At 42.2% G+C, this 24,990-nt stretch overlaps 2 protein-coding genes across 4 annotated transcripts in view; one reads left to right on the forward strand and one right to left on the reverse strand.

Moving 5' to 3' along the window:
* Nucleotides 1–902: 902 nt before the first annotated feature.
* On the forward strand, nt 903–11,425 carry LOC115169731 (PAX-interacting protein 1). Its single transcript, XM_029725635.1, has 20 exons — nt 903–1,146; nt 2,010–2,144; nt 2,264–2,307; nt 2,404–2,467; nt 2,590–2,700; nt 3,230–3,865; nt 4,026–4,803; nt 4,995–5,089; nt 5,221–5,316; nt 5,665–5,802; nt 6,017–6,138; nt 6,341–6,525; nt 6,656–6,767; nt 8,553–8,655; nt 8,843–9,011; nt 9,456–9,556; nt 9,757–9,891; nt 10,001–10,076; nt 10,191–10,251; nt 11,018–11,425. The coding sequence occupies exons 1-20, from the start codon at nt 1,066–1,068 to the stop codon at nt 11,031–11,033; spliced, it is 3,258 nt and encodes a 1,085-aa protein (XP_029581495.1). The 5' UTR covers nt 903–1,065; the 3' UTR covers nt 11,034–11,425.
* A 5,489-nt stretch (nt 11,426–16,914) lies between these two features.
* LOC115169732 (sickle tail protein homolog) overlaps nt 16,915–24,990 on the reverse strand; it is a 55,895-nt gene continuing 47,819 nt past the window's right edge. For all 3 annotated transcript variants that reach the window (XM_029725636.1, XM_029725639.1, XM_029725638.1), the window contains 5 exons: nt 23,827–23,946; nt 22,233–22,316; nt 20,005–21,636; nt 19,210–19,344; nt 16,915–18,506 (listed from right to left, as the gene is read on the reverse strand). In XM_029725636.1, the coding sequence (XP_029581496.1) occupies nt 18,093–18,506; nt 19,210–19,344; nt 20,005–21,636; nt 22,233–22,316; nt 23,827–23,946 (2,385 nt within the window). In that variant the 3' untranslated portion in view covers nt 16,915–18,092. The remainder of the gene's footprint in view (nt 18,507–19,209; nt 19,345–20,004; nt 21,637–22,232; nt 22,317–23,826; nt 23,947–24,990) is intronic.

Consider the following 24,990-nt stretch of genomic DNA (forward strand, 5'->3'; position numbering starts at 1 on the left):
AGGTCATCGTCACTACGTCTGCATCAAGCTCTGTCTAGGAGCTGCCTGACATGGGGGCAGTTTTGTTTTGGGGGCCATCGACCTCCTGCCCTTTACTTTTTCCACATCTTGTTGTGTTACAAAGTGAGATTAAAATGGATTTAATTGTCATTTTGTGTCAATGATTTTTGTATTTAATTTTTTTTTTTAAACATTTCATTAGATAAGTATTTAACCCCCTGAGTCAATACATGTTAGAATCACCTTTGGGTAAACCTCTAATATTTGGACATTATTCTTATCAAAATTCTTCAAGCTTTGTCAAGTTGGTTGTTGATCATTGCTAGACAGCCATTTTCAAGTCTTGCCATAGATGTTCAAGCTGATTCAATGTCATCTTGGTAAGCAACTCCAGTGTTGCCTTGTGCTTTGGGTTATTGTCCTGCTGAAAGGTGAATTTGTCTCCCAGTATCTGTTGGAAGCCAGACTAAAGCATGTTTAACTCTTTCATTATTTTTTTTATCATAAACACCCCTTAGTCCATGCCGGTGATAAGCATACCCATAACATCATGCAGTCACCACCATGCTTGAAAATGTGAAGTGTGGTACTCAGTGATGTGTTGGATTTACCCCAAACATAACGCTTTGTATTCAGGACATAAAGGTTATTTCTTTGCCAATTTGATTTGCTGTTTTTCTTTAGTGCCTTATTACAAACAGGATGCATGTTTTGGAATATTTGTATTCTGTACAGGCTTCCTTGTTTTCACTCTGTCAATTATTGTGGAGTAAGTACACCATTGTTGATCCATCCTCAGTTTTCTCCTATCACAGCCATTAAACTCTGTAACTGTTTTAAAGTAACTTAATCGTTGTCTCCGTGCGCCCCTTTTGAAACAAGAATGTTATTCTGTTCCACTCCCCTCATCGTCACATCCTCTGGTCCATGGCGCGCGCACAGTGAGATTTGGCGCTAGTGTGTGTTGCCTTGAGATGAACAGTTGCAGTGGAATAACTTTTTAATATCCTTTAACTTGTTAGTAATCTTGTTTTACATATCCCGATTAGCATTTTATGGATAGTAATGTCGGATGAAGAACCGAAGGTCCCAGAAGAGCTCTTCAAAGAAGTTAAATTCTACGTGGTCGGGGACATTGACCAAAAGGTGAAGAGCTCAACGTTAGCTAGCTAACGTTAGCCAACCAATGTTTACCGATAGCCGTTTAGCGTAACGAAAAGCTAACGATCAGACTTGAAATGGATCATTTGTAACCCGAATGGTTTGCGGATGTGCCGTTTGAATTAATACATTTATTGCGATTTACAAATAGATATGAAGTTGTCATTGATCCAGATGAGGTTACCGAACTACCATAGCCAGCTGGATACTAACGTTAGCTAGCGAGCTAGTTTTGATAGCTACCTAGCTTGCTAAACATTACCCTGACATTCTAGGGACTTTATCCAATTCAATGGAGTTAGATAGCAAGACAAAAACACAGAAATGTCCTAATGTTTGAATTGTATGGATTACCATAGAACGAGATGGATTGATAATATATTGAGGTGAGAGCCCATCGTCCGCTTGCTGAATTGTGCGCCTGACATTGCGCATGTGCGAGGACATGCCCGCCATTGTAGAGCTGCAAGTTCCAAATTCCTGCCAAATAATGCCTTAAATTTACTCTCTTGTAACCCCTGTAATTTGATCAATCGTGTACATAGGGTATATTAAAAATCAAATACGTCTTGAAAAATGTAATTGTTCCTCGATTGCGCTTATGTTTGCAATAGTTTTTTTGTCATTTACTAATACAGCTGCATTCAACAGTGTCTTCTATTGATAACGTCCATTTCAGGCCACCCCATGATTTATGAATAACATCTTGGAAACCTACTGGCTTCCATTATCACACTTTGGTTTGAGACAGGATTTTACACATGGACATATCATGTGCCTATAACTGGTGCAATTGACCCCGGGTGTTCTGTTTTTTTTTCATTGGTGTGATTTCATGTGCACTTTAGGTTGTCCAGCTCCTAAAAGCGGGGAAAGGAAAGGAGGTCTCATACAATGCCTTGGCTACACACATCATAGCAGAGGATGGGGATAACCCAGAGGTTGGGGAGTCACGAGAGGTCTTTGACCTTCCAGTTGTCAAGGTAAGGGTGTGAATTATAGATCCCTTTTATGTAGTCAATTCACTAACAAACCTGTAGCCTTGTTGGTGTGAAGGGAAGAAGAACAGTTCAACCATTAAACTGTTTTCTTTGTTTTTCAGCCGTCTTGGGTGACTTTGTCCGTAAGATGTGGAGACCTGCTACCGTAACCTTTTTTTTTTTTTACGAGCAATTGATTTATGTTTCTGATTGATATTCTAACACTTGAGTTGAATGACTTCCTTGACAAAAGATAATACAGAGTTACAGGATTCTCTCCAGAGTCGGGACAAATATTCTTCGGTGTCACGGCATGTCTGCCAAAGGTATGTGCCTTTACATATTACCTTTTTAACTGTTATGCACATATCTATGAAATTGTTTATGGATTCATAGGATGAGTATTTTATAGAATGTTAACATCTTTCTCATGCATTTCTTTGTTTAGCTACCAGAAGATCTCAACACTCTTTGGGCCTTGATCACTTTTTATGGCGGTGACTGTCAACTCAACCTAAACAAGAAATGCACTCACCTGATTGTTCCAGAGCCAAAAGGGGTAATTATTTTTCAATTCTATAAGAGCCATAAAAAGTTCCTTTGTCGTTCTTGTGTGATGGAAAGGCAAATATAGGGGGAAAAACATGGAGCACATGGACAAATTGGTGTATTGAACAGTCTTTTGAGAAAGAATGTCTGCGTGTTGTTATTTTTAGGATCTTTTGAGGCGCCTGCTGAGGCCTTCCTTGTTTTGGATATTTTATTAGCCTTGCTTTGGCTCGGGTATGCCTGATGGTTATTGCAGGAAGGGGATGTCTTGTTTTACTGCTGTCTTTGTGCTCAGGCACCAGGAGGTAGAGCTTGCCTGTGGGTTGTCTAGTCCTTGCTTAACCACTGGACACAACACATCTTTATTACTTCAGGTTGTATTGTAATAAAACGATTAATCTTGACATCTGCAATATTGATAGCGGTACTCTGTTGGTCAGATGACACCACAACACCAATTTTGTAGTAAGTTACACAGTAAAATATTTTACACCGGAACTGTATGTCTGTGGATCCATGGTGTAAATTGTGTGTTCCAGGAAAAGTATGAGGTCGCCCTGAAGCACAGCAGCATCAAAATCGTCACGCCGGAGTGGATCACACACTCGGCGTTGGACAAGAGCCGGAAGGACGAGGCTCTGTACCACCCCCGGTTGACCTACCAGGAGGTGGAAGAGGATGAGGAGAGTGAGTATGAGTCTCTCTCCGAGGGCAGCTACAGCCCTCCAGCCCGCAGGCGCCCAGGCCCCAGGTCCCGGAGATCCAGCTCCTCCTCAAGAGACGACTCCCCTGCTAGTGGCCGAGGAGGGACCTCGCCCAAAGCTGAGCGACGAGACGAGCTCATGTTTGACGACTCGGACGACTCTTCCACGGAGAAAGAGGAACGGAACCTGAACTGGACCCCAGTAGAGATTACCGGGCCACCCCCAGGTCCCAAACGCAGACTGCAGCCAGGGAAAGACTCTGGCCTGATCAACCTCTGTGCCAGCGTGCCCCCTGTGCCGGGCAGTGCAGGGCCACCAGACACCCGGGCTGCCCTGGGACCCAGTGGTGCCCAGCCGGGGGCAGAGAGGCCAGAGGGCATGGCAGGCTGGAGCCCAGCGGCCAGGACGCTACGAAACATCACCAACAACTCTGACATCCAGCAGACCACCAGACCCTCCAATGTTGCACATGTAAGAATACTGTCCTTTAATGTGCTCAAAAACTTTATTTCTTGCTTGGTTTCTTTTTGCTTTAGTGGTGTAAAATACTTGGATGTCCAAATTTCCTAGTCCATTTCTAAAAGCAGTGCTAAAATGTTAATTGTTTGGTTTCTTACCACGGATCCTACAGGGTCTCTCTGCCTCAACGAAGACATTGGAGCAGCAGCAAACGAACCAGGGCCAGCCCAACACCCAACCCAACCCGCTCCTGTTCAACCAAGTGAAGCCCCAAGGTCAGCAGCAGCACACAGCCGAAGCACAGCAGCAGTTACTGCAGCAGCAGTCCCATCAGGTCCCCCAACAGCCACAACAACACCCACCTCAGCAGCTGCCACAGCAACAGCACCCCATGCTGCAGCATCTTCCACCACAGCAACTCATGCAGTTGCAACAGCAACCACAGGTTCCTCAGCAAGGTTTTCCTCCTCAGTTGTCACAACAACCGGCCCATCAGTTCATCCAGCAGAAGCAGCCGCACCAACAGCAGATCCACCAACAACAGATCTTCCCCCAGCAACAACAGCAACCGCCACGTGCATTCTCGCAGCAACAACTGCGACCACAGCAGCTCCCCCGGCCGCCCATACAGCAGCAGCAGCTCCAACAGCAGCAGCAGCATGCTTTACAACAGCAGTTACAGCAGTTCCAGCAACACAGGCTCCAGTTACAGCTCCAACAGCAGCAGAACCAGCAGCAGCAACTCCATCAACAACACCTCCAACAGCAGCAGCATTTCCTGCAGCAACAGATGCAGCAGCAGCAGCACATGCAGCAGCTTCAACAGCAGCAGCATCTCCAGAGCCAGCAGCAGTCGCTGCAGCAGCATCCGAGCCAGCAGCAGCAAGGGTCACTACAGCCTCCGCTTCCTCAAGTGCACCAGCTGTTTGGCCACGAGCCAGGCCAAGAGAGTAAGTTCACTCTTACTAACATAGATTTCAGTCAGTTTCACTTTCTGTTTCAGTTCATTACAAAAAATTTTTAGAAAAATACATGAAACAATTGTGATCGGATGAAATACATCCAATGATCATCATTGTTTTTAATGGTTGTGATTATGATTTGTTTGACTAACCAATCATCTTTCGATTTGCTGCTGTAGTTCCAGAAGATGGCTTCTTGGTGGGCTGTGTGTTTGCTATCGCTGACTACCCAGAGCAGATGGCAGACAAGCAGCTCCTAGCCACGTGGAAGAGAGTAAGAGAAAGACTTTCAGTCTTTTCATGGCCTTATCTTTATCTTGTATCTGAGCAAACAGCATTATAACTGCATTAGTTCAACTACTATTTTGCCCCTTTTATTGCTGAGTTGTATTTTGTCAATCGCAGATTATCCAGGCCTATGGCGGAATTGTGGACTCCTCTCTCAGCAACCGCTGCACACACCTGCTCTGTGAAACTCAAGTCAGCAGCATGTATGTCCAGGTAAGCATCACTAAATCGTTTTTTATATCAGCTAAAGGGCTCCCGAGTGGCGCAGCGGTCTAAGGCACTGCATCTCAGTGCAAGAGGCGTCACTACAGTCCCTAGTTCGATTCCGGGCTGTATCACATCCGGCTGTGATTGGGAGCCCTATAGGGCGGCGCACAATTGGCCCAGCGTCGTCCGGGGTAGGCCGTCATTGTAAATAAGAATTTGTTCTTAACTGACTTGCCAAGTTAAATAAAGGTTAAATAAAAAATTAGAAAGGCCTGTTTGACGGCCAAAATCTGTTTGTGTGTATGTCAGTTAGATTAGCTTTTAAATGTAATCTCTCTTGTTGCTGTACCTCAGGCCCTACGAGAGGGGAGGCGCTGTGTCACTGCCCACTGGCTGAACACTATCCTGAAGAAGAAGAAGATGGTTCCTCCTCACAGAACCCTACACCTCCCCTTTGCCTTCCCACCAGGAGCCAAGCCCTGCTCACAACACGTACGCATCACTTCCTTTTTATCGCACCCCATTAATAACATCTAACATGGGTTGCTGTCGTATGTTTTTAATTTGAAACAATGGTACAATGATACATTTTGCTTTGGTGTATCATGAGGTAATGACTAGACTTGCAAGCCTATGACTCATAAATGGCGCTTATAGCTTAGCTTCTATACTAAGTCCATTGACATTGCTATCATTCTCTCCTCAGATCATCTCCGTAACTGGCTTTGTGGACTCAGAACGTGACGACTTGAAGCTGATGGCCTACCTGGCAGGAGCCAGATACACAGGCTACCTCTGTCGTAGTAACACTGTGCTCATCTGTAAAGAGTAAGAGATGACCTTGATAGGCTCTTACCTATTATGAATGGCATGTAAATGTTGTTGGCACAATCAAGTCATTAGCGTATTCATGTTTGTGTGGATGGGTGTCAGGTTTAATTAATGTGTGTGTTAATGCTTGTATCATGTCCGTTTTACTCTACTGTAGTAAACCCATCTATTAACCCCTTCTCCCTCCCTGTCTCCTCAGCCCCAGTGGTCTGAAGTATGAGAAGGCCAAGGAGTGGAGGATCCCCTGCGTCAACGCCCAGTGGCTCTGTGACATTCTCCTGGGGAACTTTGAAGTCCTCCGGCAGGTCCAGCACAGCAGATACTCCAACTTCAACCTGCAGGAACCACTCATCCCCAACCAGCATCTGGTTCAGACCCTACTCGGTACAGGGCTCAGAAGTCTAACAGTGGGGGCAGGGGGACTTTATATGGGAGTTTTTGTTAAGATGGACAAACATCTGTTAAACATAGGTGTGAATATAATTACTTTTTCTCCTTTTGGACTTCATTTTAGGTGCTTGGCGGGCTCCTGTGAAGGTTTCGCCTGATGCGTTGGCCGCATTGCAGTTGCAACAAAAGCAGAAACAGTCTGAGTCGATCTCCCAGCATCCAAATAAGAAACTAAGGTGAGACTCTCCATCACCCTAGTTTTCACAGTGGTGTGTGGCATGGTATGAAGATGAGTTAGACAATCTGCAGAATTTGTTTGTAAAAATATTTGTTTCTAAAAATACATCTTTGTATAAAGGGATATGTCGTGACTTTCATTAATCTTATGACTGTTGTTTATCTAATCAACTAACTGTTTTAATTGTTATCTGATTTAAATTAATCATGTAACAATTAACTCATTAGGAATTTGGGGCACCACGAGAGCAGTTGTTAAAAGGGTCATCATCTCCCGAATTAACTCTAAAGATCTTTACCTGTCACATCCATAAAACAGTCAACGTATTAATCATAACCTGTGGCTCAGTTGGTAGAGCATGGTGTTTGCAACGCCAGCATGGTGTGTGCAACACCAGGGTTGTGGGTTCGATTCCCACGAGGGGCCAGTACAACAACAAAAAAATGCATGAAATGAAAATGTATGAAATGTATGCATTCACTACTGTAAGTCGCTCTGGATAAGAGCGTCTGCTAAATGACTAAAATGTAAAAAATGTAATAACCTCGTATCACATCATCATTCTGAACAGTCGTAACCTCCTGCATCTGCAAAAGCCCCAGCCTTACTTATGTTTCAGTACTACACAAATGGGTTTAATTATTTATTTACAAGCTAACTAAATGATAACACAGGATAACATACACACTTAATACATTAGGAAAAGGTCCCTAGCGGACGGACACCACATTGCGGCTTGTTACACAACGACATGGAGAGGGTGAGAGAGAGGAAAAAAAGAGACACTTATCGTTGATACATTTTAGAAACTTTTCTCGCAGTAATCATATATTGTGCACACGATCCGCCGCCCGTTTGGAGTAAGAAATCATGAATGTATTTACATGTGAGAACCAGCCCTCCTTAGGAAGGATGATGGGCCTTTCAGCGGCACGCTTGTAAAGCTCTGATTGTCCGAAAGGGGTCTCCTCCTTCTAATGTTGTTCACTCTGGAAGATGCTCCTTGGAAGAGGCTAGCCAGCCGTGTCGACGGGTTCCCATTGGGTGATGAGAGTAGCATACTACAGTGATTTGAGAAGAGTAGTAGATTGGTCCCACTTAAATTCGCTTTTCTAGATACCTTTCTTAGGACAGCTAATTAGCTGTACCAGTAATTGTCTGAGAGGGGAGCTTTCTTCTCCAAATCGTCAGGCTGATGCTCTCTGACCTCACTCGGGGCGTGGATACTTGCTATGCAAAGTTTTATAGGAGACAAATTAACTCATGGCTCCTAAAATTGCATTCAGGTCTTAACAAAGATACTTTCATCGTATTTCATATACAACGTAGAGGATGGAGACTTTGTACATGTACTGTATATACTTTTGAAGTTACAGTATTTCCTTTATAACACTTTTAATGACACCACAAAATATCAACCCATATGACATTAGTTTTCTATAGATCACTGACAATTCCCCACATTCTTATGTTAGAAATATTGTTCCAGTATTCACTTTTTGAACGTGTTAGAGTTTCGTTGGGAAAAGTCTGTTAACAAAGACAATCCTTTGGTTAATACTGGCGAGGGAGACCCTAGATCTCCTCTCCTTTAATTTACGACAGGGTGTGAGCTGTCAACCCGGCAGCAGCTCCCTCTTCCCCCGTCTGTGGGTGGGAGAAGGTCTGGTTACTGTCATCCATTGCCAAGCTGATCTGACCCATTCGGATCCTCACAGGACAGTCATGACAGATACAACTGAAACTTTATCTCCCAATGACCCAAATATTCTCTCAATTGTAGACTTGAGGAGATCGAAGCCCCAACCAAGAAGCTTCCACCAGAATCCACACCGTACATTTTCTTCACCGGCTTTGAGCCAACACAGGTCCAACAATTCATGAAGGTAATTGTTATTTCTATGTTTATGCACAGCTGAGTAAGAGTCTGCAGGAAACAGCCTTTGTTGTGAATTACTGTTGGCAAGTATATCAATCACCGATATTTAGGTAAACGTCTTTACAGGCTCACATCCGATTCGCACCACTCTCTGCCTCTAACAATGCATCCGATGTCCCCTTCTGTCTGTTCAGAGGCTGCACAACCTTGGAGGGGAGATCGCAAAGAGTGCTCAAAAGTGCACCCATTTGGTGGCCAACAAGGTGACGAGGACTGTGAAGTTCCTCACGGCGATGTCCATTGTCGAGCACATCGTCACCCCTGAGTGGTTAGAAGAGAGCTGGAAGAGCCAGAAGTTTGTTGGTACTTTAAAGCGAGAATCCTTAATCGAAACACTAACAAAGCGGCTACCCCGCCTCTGCTTTAGTAAAAACGCTGAGGAATATGCCTGAAGAAATGTAACCACTCTCAAATTCACAGACGGAGCTATTGATGCAAGGACAAAAAATATAGTTTTAACCATGTGTTAAGGCTATATGACAGTTGACCTAAGCTCATGAGGCATTTATAAATTATATTCTTCAAGAGTCAATGGGTACATATCATAAAGTCCAAAAATGTATGTAGCAACTAAGGATTTTAGCTTTAAGTTGGCATTCAGTTATTAGATAATGGATCTGTGGGAGGGAGTTTCATGTTGGAGATACTGTTGTGATGTCATCCTTTTTGTGTGTATATTTTTAGTGTGTATATGTTCTTAGAGGGAGTCTGTTTGGCTTTAGAGTATGTGTGTGTTTGTTCATTCAGATGAGCAGAACTACATGCTAAAAGATGCAGAGGCAGAGGTGCTGTTCGGCTTCAGTCTGGAAGAGTCACTGAAGAGGGCCCACACTGCACCACTCTTCAAGGTTAGTGATCCCATGCACTTGTGGAATCTATCCCCAATATCCATCTGCCTGGTTAGTGGACACCCATGTGTGGATATTTGGAGATATTGAATTATTCTGTTGAGTCATCAGATTGTGATAAGAGTCCATTTGTCTGATTGGATGCATTAGATTCCCAACTGGCTCTTAAACATGTCTTCTGTTTTCTTCTCCCTCCCTAGGGCAAGTATTTCTATATTACCCCTGGGATCTGTCCGAGCCTTACCACTATGAAAGCCATCATAGAGAGCGCAGGAGGAAAGGTGCTCCTCAAGCAGCCCTCCTTCCGCAAAATAATGGAGCACAAGCAGAATAAGGTACTGGTCATCTCCATGTAGTCACAGAACTGTGATAACTGTGTACTTGAAGAATGACGGAGGGGATCTTCTATTACTGAACTCATGGAATGTTTTCTGTTATTTTCAGAACCTTCCTGAGATCATTCTGATATCCTGTGAGAATGATCTTCATCTATGTAGAGACTACTTCTTGAAGAACATTGGTAAGAGGAACCTGTCAATGTGGACATGTGCTTTGAATGTGGCTGATTGTTACGGCATCCTGTTTTGACTCGAGGCTAAACCTACCTCTTGTCTCCCCTGTTTCTTCCTTACAGATGTTCACAATGCTGAGTTTATATTGACTGGAGTATTGACACAGAACTTGGATTATGAATCATATCCTTTTAAATGCAAGAGAAGGAACGGTCTCCCACTGTGATAAGTACCTATCAGCAGGGAGATTCTGTGGTTTTCATGCTTTACAGGGGATTGTTTGCCTTTCGGATTCTACCGAGCACAGCCAAAAACAAGATTGTCAATTGATTGTAATGATTCTTATTGTGATTAATTGAAACCATAACAAGGTGGTCACCCGCCTTTGCTGAGTGATGGGCCTGGTAAAATGTAACCATCTTCAATTTCAGGACTGACCCTCCATGAGGTCAAAATGATCATTGTAACCATGTTTTGAGGCTATACAGCAGGGGTAGGCCACTAGATTCAGCCGCTGGACGATTTTTGTCCGGGCGGACAGAAAATAATTATAATTTGTAGACTGTAAATTGACAAATTGACAACAACTAAGCCCAAAAAGAGTTATTTTCAAGTACAATAATTTCATACTTTGATTACATTGGCACGATCACATACGTCTTTTTTATTTTATTTGTGGGAATACTTGGGAACAGATTTCTTAAATGTAACAAATATTTTACTGAATTCATTGTGATTTTAGTATTTTATTTACCATTGGAGTTAAACAAGTTTATATTTTGGTTTCTGATGAGGTACGACAGTTGAGATAACCTCATGAGGCATTTCTAAGTTCTATTCTTCAAGAATCAAGCGGTATATATCTTTCATTTACAAGTCCAAAAATGAATGTAGCCATTAAGGATTCTAGATTTAAAGCCCTGCTCACCATTTTCCTTAACAATCTCACAAATAAATTCACATGATGGCAAAGACCAAGGAGGAGAAGACTGGAAGAAGTCAGGTGAAGATGAGGGTTTTAGTGAAGTGCATTTTTCCATTGACTGAGGTCCTGTACTGGAGGAAACGATGAAGACGACTGAAACAAGTTGCAATGTACAGTCACACTGCTGTACAGTCACACTGCTGTACAGTCACACTGCTCTTGATATTTTGCAAGATTTTGTACCCTGTGAATAGATAATCGTTGTTTTGTAGGTTTTTGTAACAATCGCTAATAATGCATACATATATTGATGTTATTTTTGTGGACTGAATGTTTAAATTATGGATTGGTTTTAATTTTTTTAATTGTATTGTTAAGGTTCTAGCAATTATTCAACACTTTTGGAATAAAATCAGAACTTTGTTGTCAAAATGAATCATAGATTTCTTTGCTTTCTCACAAATATACCTCTTTAGATATTCATGGAACAGTGCTGAAACTCTTACGCCAGTAACACATTTTCAATCACAAAACAAGAAGCGGAGTTTGTTCGTTTCATGTATTGAACCAAACAGCACTGACTACCAAAAGCACTGCACTGACCAGCTTTCCCTGTTTTCACTGAAATATTCTGTCAGCCTGAATGACTACAGAGATGCATCACTCACCTCGGTCATCATGAAAACCTTTGAGCATCTGGTCCTGTCCCATCTCAAAACCACCATCGACACCCTCCTTGACCCCATGCAGTTCGTCTACAGAGCCAATAGATCTGTGTGGACGATGCCGTCCCATGGACATGCAAGAGGATATTGTTTGTGAACTTTTGCTCAGCCTTCAACACAGTCATTCTGGACCTGCTACAGCACAAACCTCCCCCAGCTGAACGTATCGGACTCTTATCTGCCCGTGGATCACTGACTTCCTGCCCAACTGGACACTGCACGTTAAGATGGGAAAACATTTCAGAATCCCTATCAGCACAGGGTTGCATGCTCTCCACCCTCTACTTCAATGACTGCACCTCCAACGACCCATCTGTCAAAACACTCCAGTTTGCTGATGACGCAAACCTGGTCATCCAAGTCGAAAGGTTGGTGGCCTGGTGCAGTCGCAACAACCTAGAACTCGACATAGTCAAAACCGTGGAGATGGTGGTACACTTCAGGAAATGTCCCCCCACCATCTCTCGCCTTTCGAGATTGATTGCTCAGCTGTCAGCACAGCCAAGTCATATTTAAATTCCTGGGGACCATAATCTCTCAACCTCAACTGGGAGGACAACATCACAGTGGTGACCAAGAAGGCTCGACCGAGGATGTACTGTCTGCGCCAGCTGAGAAAACTCAAACTCTCTTGGACAATTCTGGTTCGGTTCTATATGTCCGTCATTGTCAATCTTCATCTCATCTGGTTTGGGTCTGCCTGCTGCAAGTGCAAACTGCAGCGCATCATTCTGTCTGCGAAGAAGTTCATAGGCTGTCACCTGCCCACCATCAAGGACCTGCAGAGCTCCAGGACAAGGAAGCATGCAGGTATGATCCTTTCCTACCCTGCCCATACCAGAACCCCCCATTTTTCAAAGACTCCCCTTTGGCAGACGGGTTAGGTCAATCATGACCAATTCCCGCCTCCCTGAACAGTTTCTTCCCCCATGCTGTGGCCCTCACAAATATACCTCTTTAGATATTCATGGGACAGTGCTGAAACTTGGGCTCATGGGGATTAAGTGACTTTGCACTACTGCACCTTGTCATCAATGACCTCAAATACTTATCTGCACTATACTGCATTTTCATTATGTACACCTCCGGTCTTCCACACAACACTGTATATGCACTGTGTAGACTCCCTCTGTTTATATAGATAGATATTCCCACTGCGATCAGCCTAAACCCCAGTGTTATGTTTCCTGTACCGATGCTGTATGATGTTTATGTGAACTTGTGTCTATTCTGTTTGTATGTTGTCTATTGCTGGCAGCACCTTCACAATGAAGCAAGTTCTGGGTATGCTTAAATGTACAGTACTTGGTGAATACAGGTGATTCTGGGTATGTGTAAATGTACAGTACTTGGTCAATACAGGTGATTCTGGGTATGTGTAAATGTACAGTACTTGGTGAATACAGGTGATTCTGGGTATGTGTAAATGTACAGTACTTGGTCAATACAGGTGATTCTGGGTATGTGTAAATGTACAGTACTTGGTCAATACAGGTGATTCTGGGTATGTGTAAATGTACAGTACTTGGTCAATACAGGTGATTCTGGGTATGTGTAAATGTACAGTACTTGGTGAATACAGGTGATTCTGAAAATGAACATGGTCTTTATTCTTGATCTTACTTTTAAGACATAATTCCTCAAAGACTTGATTTAATTAATTGTTAATGAAGTATTAAAGTAGTTAATGGTGATAGAAAATTGCTTGCTGTCAGACAAGTGCCTGGAGTTATCTCTTGGCCCCTCTGGTGAGTGAATAGCCTGAGGTGATGCCCTCAAAAACACTCAATTGAATTAGTGCCTCAGCCAAGGTCGTGTGCCAGAAACGCTTTTGGGGAGCTGATCATGTATAGTAAATTTTTTTTCCAAAGAAGTTGAAGTTTGGAAACCTGGAACCAAGTAAGTGTTGGTGCATTGTTGATTTTAGTTTTTGGTTTATAAATATGGTTTGTGTCATATTAGATATCCTGTAGTGTACCCAATGCTATTATCTTCTACTGACATAGTTTTCTTTTGAATAACCTTCATTTTTCATACAGGTATAATAATAACCTTGATATGCCTGTTGTCTGGACCCATGTGTAACTATGGACAGGAGACCCTTGGGTTTGAAGAAATATAGCACTGTACAGGGATTCATAGTAATCTGAAAATTAACCTAGCTCTAATCAAACAAAGGATGTACCAAATCAGTATTAACGGAATTAGGCTACAAGAGGAAAGTCCGTTGAATACAAAAAGAACAAAGACAGAGGGTACCTACAGTATGATGAGTAGGTAGGAGTTATTATTGAACTAAAATACATGTCTATATATGCCAGAGCTTACCATCAGTGCCCTCCTCAAATTAATTGCATAAAGCCTCTGGACTTAGAGTATATTGCACCCACTTTCATTATTGATTTAAGTGAAGTCATCAGGTGTCGTGGCACATTTGTGTATGAGGTTACTGTACTATGGTCATTTTGCAAACTAACCACAACACATGTTATTGGGTTGTTGCTGCATGTGTTCTGTCATGAAAGAATTGGTTTGGTTTTTCATGATTTTCAACGGGTCACGCCATCTAAGAAACCTGAACTACTGTAGTGTATGTGTGTGTGTGTTCAGGTTTCTTAGATGGCGTGACCCGTTGAAAATCATGAAAAACCGGTGTACTATGAAACCTTGCACTAGAATGATCAGGCTGTCATTCTGTCAATTATAATTTAACAATCTAGCTTTTGGTACACGAATGAATAGTTGATAATGTTTTAAAATTTGATAACCATTCATGTAAGCAGCTTTTATATTTTATGAAATTTACATTGATAGTACTGTCCCACTTCCCCTGAATGGTGTTAGAATAGTGGGACAGGGACCTTTCAAGCTATAAAAATTCACAAAATAAACCTTTAATCAATTTAAATGTAATTTCCTTCATTAGATATTCTAACGTACTGTACATTGAATTATGTTGTTTTAGTTGTTCATAACATTTCAAAATCAAGTCTAAATAGCACATAAACCGTATAGGATGACAGTGGAAGGAAATAACAAGGGTATGAAAGGAAGGACACTAACGTAGGATAGAAAATATGCTCAATTTGTGAAAGGGGACAGCATTTTGGGAATAATAGTGGTGTTTCAGGATCAAGTAAAAGCTGTGCAGACTCCTGTAGTTATATTTTCACCAGGAGCTTGGAATGTCCCCAAATGAATTTCCCAATAGCATGAAGAGGGTCTAGTTATAAGGTCATTGACACAAAATTGTAAAAACACTGTGTGTTATCGATAAACCTCTACAAAATCTTATTGATACTTTAATGTGCCAGGTGAAGTGGGACACGAATGCATTTCTAATGACAAAATAGTGCCCCACTACAACCAGAACACTGCCTGCAACTAAATAATAAAGTTACAAATGATTATTTGTTTGCTCTCTGCAGCACTGGTGTGTAATCATTAGTCCAAATAGTTTTGTTTTGCAACTAAAACGAGAGTTTTATATTGGAAAAATTTGTCACATTTGCTTCCATTTTAAGAAACATCTTGCAAAAGTATCTGCATAATGAATACGCCCTTTAGCAACTAAACTTTGCTATGATGACCCATCTAAGGCCTCTATTTAATCTGCATCGCTTAAACCTTTCAGATTGTGCTGTAGAAATGTATATGTCATTTCCGATTGAGCCAAGATATGCACCATTTACCGTGAATTCAGTCTCTGCTAACGCGGGAATATTGCCTTTAAATTTCAATCACGCTGTAAAGCTGAACTTCTGCGATATTGATTGAATAAAGCCCTTTATACCAAAAAAGGCCACCACTCACGTGATGCACTTTTATTGATTTAGGGCAACAGTGTTAAAAATGAAGACAATAGATTTGAACACATTCTACCCTAATCTATTTTTAGCCACAACAATAGACGGTGGCCATTGACAGTGACCGACCATAGGAAACATTTCTTTACACAGCACTGGTCACCAACACTTGTCCTGGGGAGCTACAGGGTCATATGTGGACTTCTGTTCCTGCCAAACAACAATACTTTAACACTTTCCTTCATTCCACTAATGATCAAGCCCTTGATGATTGGAATTAAAGCCTGTACACTCCAGGACCAGGGTTAGTGACCACTGCTCTATGGTGTGATTTGATAGGCTAATTGTCAATCTTGGCAGTACTGGATATGTTTGTATTTGTAAATACAGATCCTTACTGGGTTAACATCTTGACTTCACCTCTATCATGCCTTGTACCATTGCTGAAGATCTAACAACATGGCAAACTAATTCACAATTATAGTATTACAAGCCACTTTACTTACAGAACTCTACTTGGCTAATTTGGCAAGCGTACTAATTCACACCCTCATTACAGTAATTCCAATTAGAAATGCAAATGTGGGAGCCACATCTTTGATTAACTGACAGAAAGTTCCTTGTTGGTTTATGGATGTCCTCCTAGACTTGTGCTGTTGATGTAGCTCTACCATAATGCATTGGGAGATATCATAATTAACCCTATGATGCTAAAATGAGTTATTTTTAATTACCAGCCATCCCTCCCTCTGAGTTGCATCTCACAATCTGGACTCTCTTCAACTTTCCTGTGTTAAATATGATGCAGAATGATGATATGCTAATTACCGTAGATGGGCATTGGGATTCATTATGTCTGGAATTTACATATGAGCTAATTATCATTTAATGAAACTAATTACTAATAATTTACTAATTAAAAGGATGAGATATCTCATGTTTTTTTCCCCTCTGTGATAAATGTGTTAATGACATTTTCTCACAGACATATGTAAAGTCTAAATGTGTTTTTATGTCATGTTTATTTCTTTGTCAGAGCAATATCCATGACCTAATCAGAGACCATACTTAAGATCTATTGTTTCAGCTCTTTTAGAATGTCACACATTTTATTTTGGACTGTTTCAAATCTGTTTGAAATCTGTTTTACATTTACGTATAGTTATTTTATGTAAATTCTTCTGAAAATTAGAAAAATACTGGTACGCAAACCTGAGTTTTGCTGTCTGGCTGCCCTCTTTCCTGTGTAAAATTGCATGTGTACATTGCCCTCTGTTGGGCAAGAATAGGAAGCGCAAACTGATTTTGCATCAATACCTACAGCAGTAAACATATTTTCATACAATTACACAAATGAATATAACATGAACAAACAGAAGCATACAGCAAATCACTAACAGAAAGCCCTTTATTAGTTTTTCAACCTCACAAGTATTTCATTCTACAATACAGTTTTACAACATGGTTTACAGCTTTACAAAATCAGAGAACACTAAATATGAGTTGTGTAAATACAATAGTTCTCTAATATTACAGATACATGTCAAATCTCTAAAATGTACTTGTATGTAAACTTCTGTCACTAAGTATGAATGTAAACACCAGTTACTGATATGAATATAAGAGTATCACAGTAAGCTATTTGGGTAAAATAAGTAGGTGCCATCCCAAAGGAAAACATTACAACATCCACACAGTGCATGTCTTAGATACATGGTCTGTAAAACCAAATACTTTGGCATTTTACCACATCTACTGCCGTAAAAGGCCTCTAAACATCACTTTGATTGTACAGTAGCTATCTTGTTAGCTCAAAGTATTTGGCAGTGCATAGGAAGCATAAGAAATCACCAAGCTCTTTTTTTCCTTAAAGTTCCACTCACACGCTACACATCTAAGATCATTGCATAGAAGAGATTCTCTGACAGATGACAAGTGAATGATTGATGCTAGATGAAATGTACTATATCTATCACCAAAATCATTTGATTTCTTTATATAATAAATTGTTATTTTAGATCAAATCTGTATATTAACTGTCACTCAAATTCAAATAAAATATACATTATATTCAACACCATCAATTAAACCAAAGATTTCTCACATCAATAAAAATAAAATCCAGATTTTCAGCACCACTAAACTGCATTAGCATTAACTCTAGAATGTTTGCACCTTTTTGTGTTGATCATTTGTAATGCAAAGTAGTTATCTTGTTAATATGGCTATCATCGTACAAAAGCTGAGGCAGAAATAAAAAAGTCCTCTTGCTCAAAGGGAGTGTTGAATGAAAACCAGGTCAACGGATTTTCTTTTTCAAACTGTTCATGATCAAAAACCTATGGAAGGGATAGAGAGAAACAAGACTGCCCTGCAATTGTATTATGTTGCCATGAAAACAGCATTTCCCTCCACTATAATTTATATAGATATAAAAAGATCATGACATGTCCTTGGATAAAGAAGCTGCTGGTGTGTGTGTGGTTTTGCTGCTGTGTCCACATTGCATCTTGTGACCGGTGAAGCTGGGTATATGTACAATGTAGTGGATACTCCTTGCACCTTGACTCATGGCAGTCGGGGAGAGGAGGGAGGGGAGGATGAGGTGGAGGACGTGGATGTGGGGGACAAAGAGGATGAGTTGGAAGAGGGGGAGTTGGAAGAGGAAGAGGAAGATGAGCAGTAAGAGAAATGGCTGGGTCGGCCATTTTGGGTTTGAGACGAGAGGGAAAGATTTTGACGTCTGTCATTGAGAGACGGGCTAGGAGGGATGAGACGACTCAGATTAAGGGACGGGATGAAAGACTTGTGTGAGGAGGACGGGAAGGATGAATGTGATTTAATAGGGTTAGGCACAGAGTTAGGATCTGGGGATGACGTGTTTTTTCCAGAGCTATGACAAAAGGCTGGGATCTTAGAAGCAGGTAAAGCAAGGAAAGAATGGTTACTATCCCCACCTGCTTTCTTAGTACTTCTGATGGCCTGCGAAACAAAGATGGCAGGAGACATGGAATGTCAAGAAAGGCAAAAGAAGTGTTATTTTACAAAGATAAATAAACATAATGTTACAAAGCAAACAGATGGCACTAAAATACACAAAAAATAGATGATTAATTGAAAATATAAACAACCACAGTAAAACGGATGAAGTCAGGAAATGATCTAAAGGCTTAATGATGCCCCCTAATTAACCAATTCAATGCACTAACTCATCACGCACATGCAATGTTTATGACATAAATATCATGCTGCTCAGGGTGAGATGAAGAGGGTTAAAGAATACATGGACAGCTGACAGAGGGTGAATTTAGATGGATCATTTGAGTTGCTTTAGTTTAAGTTTAGAGAATCGCATTTGTTTGCAAAAAATGAAAATGCTTAATTCAAGGAGATCTTCAGAAAGTGAAGTGAATATATCCTTGGCAATCTTCTATCCTTGTCTCCATCTCCAAGGGACTGAAAGTTACATGCTGAGCATGCTCATGGAGCATATAGAGGTGAAGAGGGTACATATAGTAAGTCAAAAGGTCTTGAAGACATAGGAGAACAAGACAGAGAACGCATGGATTCAACAAACATCCTATAATTGTACAGTTTCCAATGCTTTTCATGAACACACTTCTCTACATCATGAAAGTGGTTGCTCGAATACTTCCTGACACAGGCCATCTTATAGTAAAACTACCTGTCGAAACTGCTTCTGATTGCCCTGGAGCTTCTGAGCTTTTCCTCCTGGTTTGTCAGCTGACCCGGCTGGTTGCTGCCAGGACTTTGCAGATGCAGAAAGTGACATCTGACTTGAAGAAGAGCCACTGGTATTCTGTAAATATTCAAACAGACAAAAAGAAACACAAATTATACTGTATTTTAGGGACGGATTGTGAAAACACCTAAGAGCCGAAGCAACAACAAAGAAAAACCTGTATCCAGAAATAAGATTAAAGCATGCTTACAGTAGGTTTGTGTTTCCCAAACTGGGGTACAAGCAGGGGTAGCTCTAGGGCGTAGCCTGAGACACTATCTGTAATGGTGGATTTTGTGTTCACCTGTATTTTATTTTGTATATGTAGGGAGCTGGTGGGTCAAGTTATGTATACACAACTTTTTTCCAAGTTTGGGAACCACTGACTAACCTGCACCAACTCTGAGAGCAGAGCATGCACAACGGAACCACAAGTACAGTATAAAGCCAGTCATTTTAAAGCCTATCACTTTGATCCAGACAAAGTTATCTGTTCAAAGTCCACAAAAACACATCATAGCAACCCAGATCCCAAGGGACAACAATCATGTCAGCTGACACCACAAAGACAGCTTATAAGCAGAGGTAGATCCCAGTTGTATCCCCAGCAACACCTGAAAAACATGTTAATCTTTATTGGTTAGAGGTTGGGAATCTACCAGGGACCCAGCCACCAGCCCAGCCCTCAGAGGGACCCAGCCACCAGTGCAGTTAGAGGGAAGCAACTTTAAGAGAGACCTGTTTCTTGGAGCTGCTCGTCATGGACGGTCTGGGAAGCTGTGGAAGTTGTGGTTTGGACTTCTTACTCTGAAGTCCAAACTTAGAGACCTGAGGAGGGGCAGACCTCTTGGAGGGACTGTCCTCCCTCTCTCGTTTGAGTTTCACAGTGGATGGAGACTCTTCACAGGAGTCTATCTTAAGCGCAGAGGGGCTTATATTCTCCACGGTGAGCTCCCGCTTTTTAATGGTCTCATCTAAACTGTTTCTGGACTCGTAGGTGTTCTTACAGATCGCCTCTGTCCTGCGTTTAGAGTTTGACCAGGTGAAAGTGCTTGATGACATTACGTTATTCACAGTGGTGAGGTGACTGGAGTCAGTTTGGGGTTTGCTGCTGCTTTTGATCTCAAACCTCTTGGTCTCCTTCATGTGTCCGTCCTCCCCGTCCTCATAGACCACTACCTGGAGCGTCTTCTTGCCTGTTTTGGTCCCAGTGCGAATCGCTTGGCTGATGGCCGCCATCTTTTTTGTGGGGAACTTGAATTTGAACTTATTTTTGGACTCTGGTTTGCTGCCATTTGAGGACTCTGTTTTAGGCTGTTCTGGAGATGAGCACTCTGATGTACTTGTCTGTTGCGCAACCACAGCAGGAGTATTACTGTGACCGCATGCAGTGTTTTCTGTCACTGCTGTCTTGTTTGCCTGTTGGAGATCAGTGTTAGGCTTTACCTGAGGTACATTCTTCTCTGCTTCCTCGTTCTCCTCTTCGATGCTCTTCTGGTGCAGCATCACATCCAGCTCCTCCTCACACTCAAAGATGGTGGACATACGCTTGTAGGCCGACCGGATGTCCATGGGCTCGTCGAATATGATGATCACAGGCTTCCTGTCGAAGCCACAGTGCTCCTCCTGGCTGACGCTGGTGGTGGTGTTGTTCCCCACCTTGATGGTCTGAACCTCGGATCCGTTGGTACTACTTACTATCTCCTGGTACTGCCTGGTGGACAGAGCCTGCACTCTGTTGCTGGTAATCATCATGAAGGAGATGTTCTCAGGGGGAGTAGAGCCCTCCTCGTCGGGGAGCTCAGGGCTCAGGCTGCTGCTCTCCTCTACATACCGTGGTGCTCTGCCTCTGGATGACCTAAATACTACCTGCTGGCTCTGGCTGTCATCCAGGTTCACACTCTTTACTGGTGGAGGAGACACTGGACTACCTGAACCCTCCTGAGCTATAATAGTCATAGGCTGGATTACTGGTACTGGTGGAGATGATGGTATACTGTTAGCCGGATGAGTGCTCAATTCGGTAGGTGCAGGTAAGTCCTTCTTCTCTGCAGGTATTGGAGAACACACAGGTTCAGCCACCTCCTCTTTCTGACTCTCAACAGGATCCTTCAGGTCATTCTCATCTACGAGGCTCGCCTTCTCACTATCTTCTCCAACTGCTATCTTTTGTGTTTTAGGAGGACAATCTTGGCACTCCACCACTAGAGGTGACTCGTCTGCTGTTAGTAACTCTGGCTGCTGGGAGTCAAGCGTATTTGTGTTTGCCACCTGTGAGGGGGACACTGTTCCCTCTCTGCCTTCCGACTGGTCTGTTCTTCCCGATGGAGGCTTTTCATTGGATATCTGTCCCATAACATAATACATGACCTGGAAAAAGGAGGGAAATATCTATTAACATAAAAAAATATACAGCTAACTGCCAAAATAAAGGAAACACTGAGTAATTTAGGAATACAACGTATAATGAAAGCAGGTGCTTACACACAGGTGTGGTTCCTGTGTTAATTAAACAATTAAAACATCCCATCATGCTTAGGGTCAGTTGACCATTATTTTGGCTACCATGGCTAGAAGAAGAGATCTCAGTGACTTTAAAAGAGGGGTTTCAAAGGAGCGTAGAGGGTTTAAAGAGTGTCTGTGTGTCTCAGTCATCAGATCTCAACTTAACTGAACACTTATGGGAGATTTTGGAGCGGTTCCCGCGGAAATGTTTTCCACGACCACCATAAACAAAACATGAAATTATGGAATTTCTCATGGAAGAATGGTGTCGCATCCCTCCAATACAGTTCCAGACACTTGTAGATACTATGCCAAGGCACATTGAAGCTGTTCTGGCCACTCGTGGTGCCCCAACACCCTATTAAGACACTTGATGTGGGTGTTTCCTTTATTTTGGCAGTTACCTGTATATACTGTATTCAGACTGAGGAACATGGGTAATATGGGGATGAAAGACTTACCCTGGGACTCTTTGGTACAGTGTCAAATCTGTTTTCATCGGTGTTGAGCACACTTTTTTCTTTACCCTGGTTCTCCTGACTCTCCTAGGACAGTTTAGGGGATAAAATCATTGCACAACAGCTCTTTGAATTCAGTTAACACTTTCATTTCCAGTGAAGAGACCAGCCATGGCAGCCAAGAGAGCATGCGTAGAACACTAAGAGAAATAGAGTCAAGCACAATGTGATACGAGTGTGATAAGAGAACAAAATATCAGATGCAGATTCATTCACAAAGCCAGGCAAGAACACTGCACAGTGTGAATGATTAGTCCGTAATCTCAGAGTGGAAGGGAACTGGAAATCAAGAACATATATTTTGCAACACCAAAAGACACCATACATCTTTATATGAGACATCAGCCAATTCTTTGAAATGCAGAGATAACATGAGAGAGAGAAGAAAACAGGAGAAACACCAAACATCCGGCCCCCAGGCCATTCCAGCAGCAATAGCAAAACACAGCACTGAGTGGCAGTCAGACCAGTATTCAGAAGCACATTCAATCAAAAGCAAGCTCCTGATCCAAGCTTAGACCAGATTCAGAGGCTGATGAAGCTGTAAGCACAGACAGCCAGGACCCAGATCAAATTAGTGTTAGAGGCCTAGATAAGCAGTGAATAAAAATAAAACCTTATTTACATAAGTATTCAGACCTTTTGCTATGACAATCGAAATTGAGCTCAGGTGCATCCCGTTTCAATTCAACATCCTTGAGATGTTTCTACAACTTGATTGGAGTCCACCTTTGGTATATTCAATTGATTGGACATGATTTGGAAAGGCACACACCTGTCTACAGTTGACAGCGCATGTCAGAGCAAAAACCAAGCCATGAGGTCGAAAGAATTGTCCGTAGAGCTTTGAGACAGGATTGTGTCGAGGCACAGATCTGGGGAAGGGTACCAAAACATTTCTGCAGCTTTGAAGATCCCCAAGAACACAGTGGCCTCCATCATTCTTAAATGGAAGAAGTTTGGAACCACCAACACTCTTCCTAGAGCTGGCCGCCTGGCCAAACTGAGCAATCGGGGGAGAAGAGCCTTGGTCAGGGAGGTGACCAAAAACCCGATGGTCATTCTGATAGAGCTCCAGAATTCTTCTGTGGAGATGGGAGAATCTTCCAGAAGGACAACCATCTCTACATCACTCCACCAATCAGGCCTTTATGGTAGAGTGGCCAGACGGAAGCCACCCCTCAGTACCCAAGAAGACTTGAGGTTGTAATCGCTGCGAAAGATGCTTCAACAAAGTACTGAGTACAGGGTCTGAATACTTACCTAAATGTGATATTTCAGTTCATAATTTTTATACATTTGCTAAAATAACAAAATACAATGTTTTTGCTTTGTGATTATGGGGAATTGTGTGTAGATTGATGAGGAAAAATAACAATTTAATCAATTTTAGAATAAGGCTGTAGCGTAACAAAATGTGTAAAAAGTCAAGAGGTCTGAATACTTTCCAAATGCACTATATAAGCAATGAGTGCAGGCCTCAGGTCAGACCATAGGCACACCACACACAGGGGATTAGTAATAGGGCATCTGTTACCTTAGGGACTTTGGGTGAGAGGGGGAGCTCTGGTTCTATCTGTCTGACTTGGGATGCAGTGCTTGTGAGGTCTACAACACACTTTGTGCCTACATCTCTAAGAGTGCACTTCTGAAACACCTGAGGAGGTCAAAGTGCACTGATTAGATCACAGATTCCAGATCGCATGACAAGGGCTCTGTGGCTGTACAACAAAGGCTGAGTTAAATATCACACTATCTGATGTATTTGGCTGCACTTATTCTTGTTCACACAGACATTCCTCCATTGAACAACAGAAGGCGACAAACATGTAAAGTGTTGGTCCCATGTTTCATGAGCTGAAATTAAAGATCCCAGGAATTTTTCATATGCCCAAAAAGCTTATTTCTCTCAAATGTTGTGCTGAAATTTGTTTACATCCCTGTTAGTGAGCATTTCTCCTTCGCTAAAATAATCCATCCACCTGACAGGTGTGGCATATCAAAAAGCTGATTAAACAGCATTACACAAGTGCGCCTTGTGCTGAGGACAATAAAAGGCCACTTTAAAATGTGTAGTTTTGTCATACAACACAATGCCAGAGATGTCTCAAGTCTTGAGCGAGCGTGCATTTGGCATGAATTTAGTGTTAATTTCTCTACTATAAGCCACATCCATCGTAATTTTAGAAAATGTGGCTGTACGTCCAACCGGCCTCACAACCGCATACCACGTGTAACCACTCTAGCCCAGGACTTCCACATCCGGCTTCTTCACCTGCGGGATTGTCGCCAACCCAGACAGCTGATGAAACTGTGGGTTTGCACAACCGAATAATTTCTGCACAAACTGTCAGAAACCGGCTCAGGGAAGCTCATCTGTGTGTTCGTCATCCTCACCAGGGTCTTGACCTGGCTGCAGTTCGGCGTCGTAACCGACTTCAGCGGGCAAATGCTCACCTTTGATGGCCACGGGCACACTGGACAAGCGTGCTCTTCACTGATGAATCCCGGTTTCAACTGTACTGGGTAGATGGCAGACAGTGTGTATGGCGTCGTGTGGGCAAGCGGTTTGCTGATATTAACATTGTGAACAGTGCCCCATGGTGGTGGTAAGGTTATGGTATGGGCAGTCATAAGCTACGGACCACGAACACAATTGTATTTTATCAATGGCAAATGGAATGCACAGAGATACCATGAC

Source organism: Salmo trutta, chromosome 31 (genome assembly GCF_901001165.1).
Source record: "Salmo trutta chromosome 31, fSalTru1.1, whole genome shotgun sequence".
NCBI lineage: Eukaryota > Metazoa > Chordata > Actinopteri > Salmoniformes > Salmonidae > Salmo > Salmo trutta.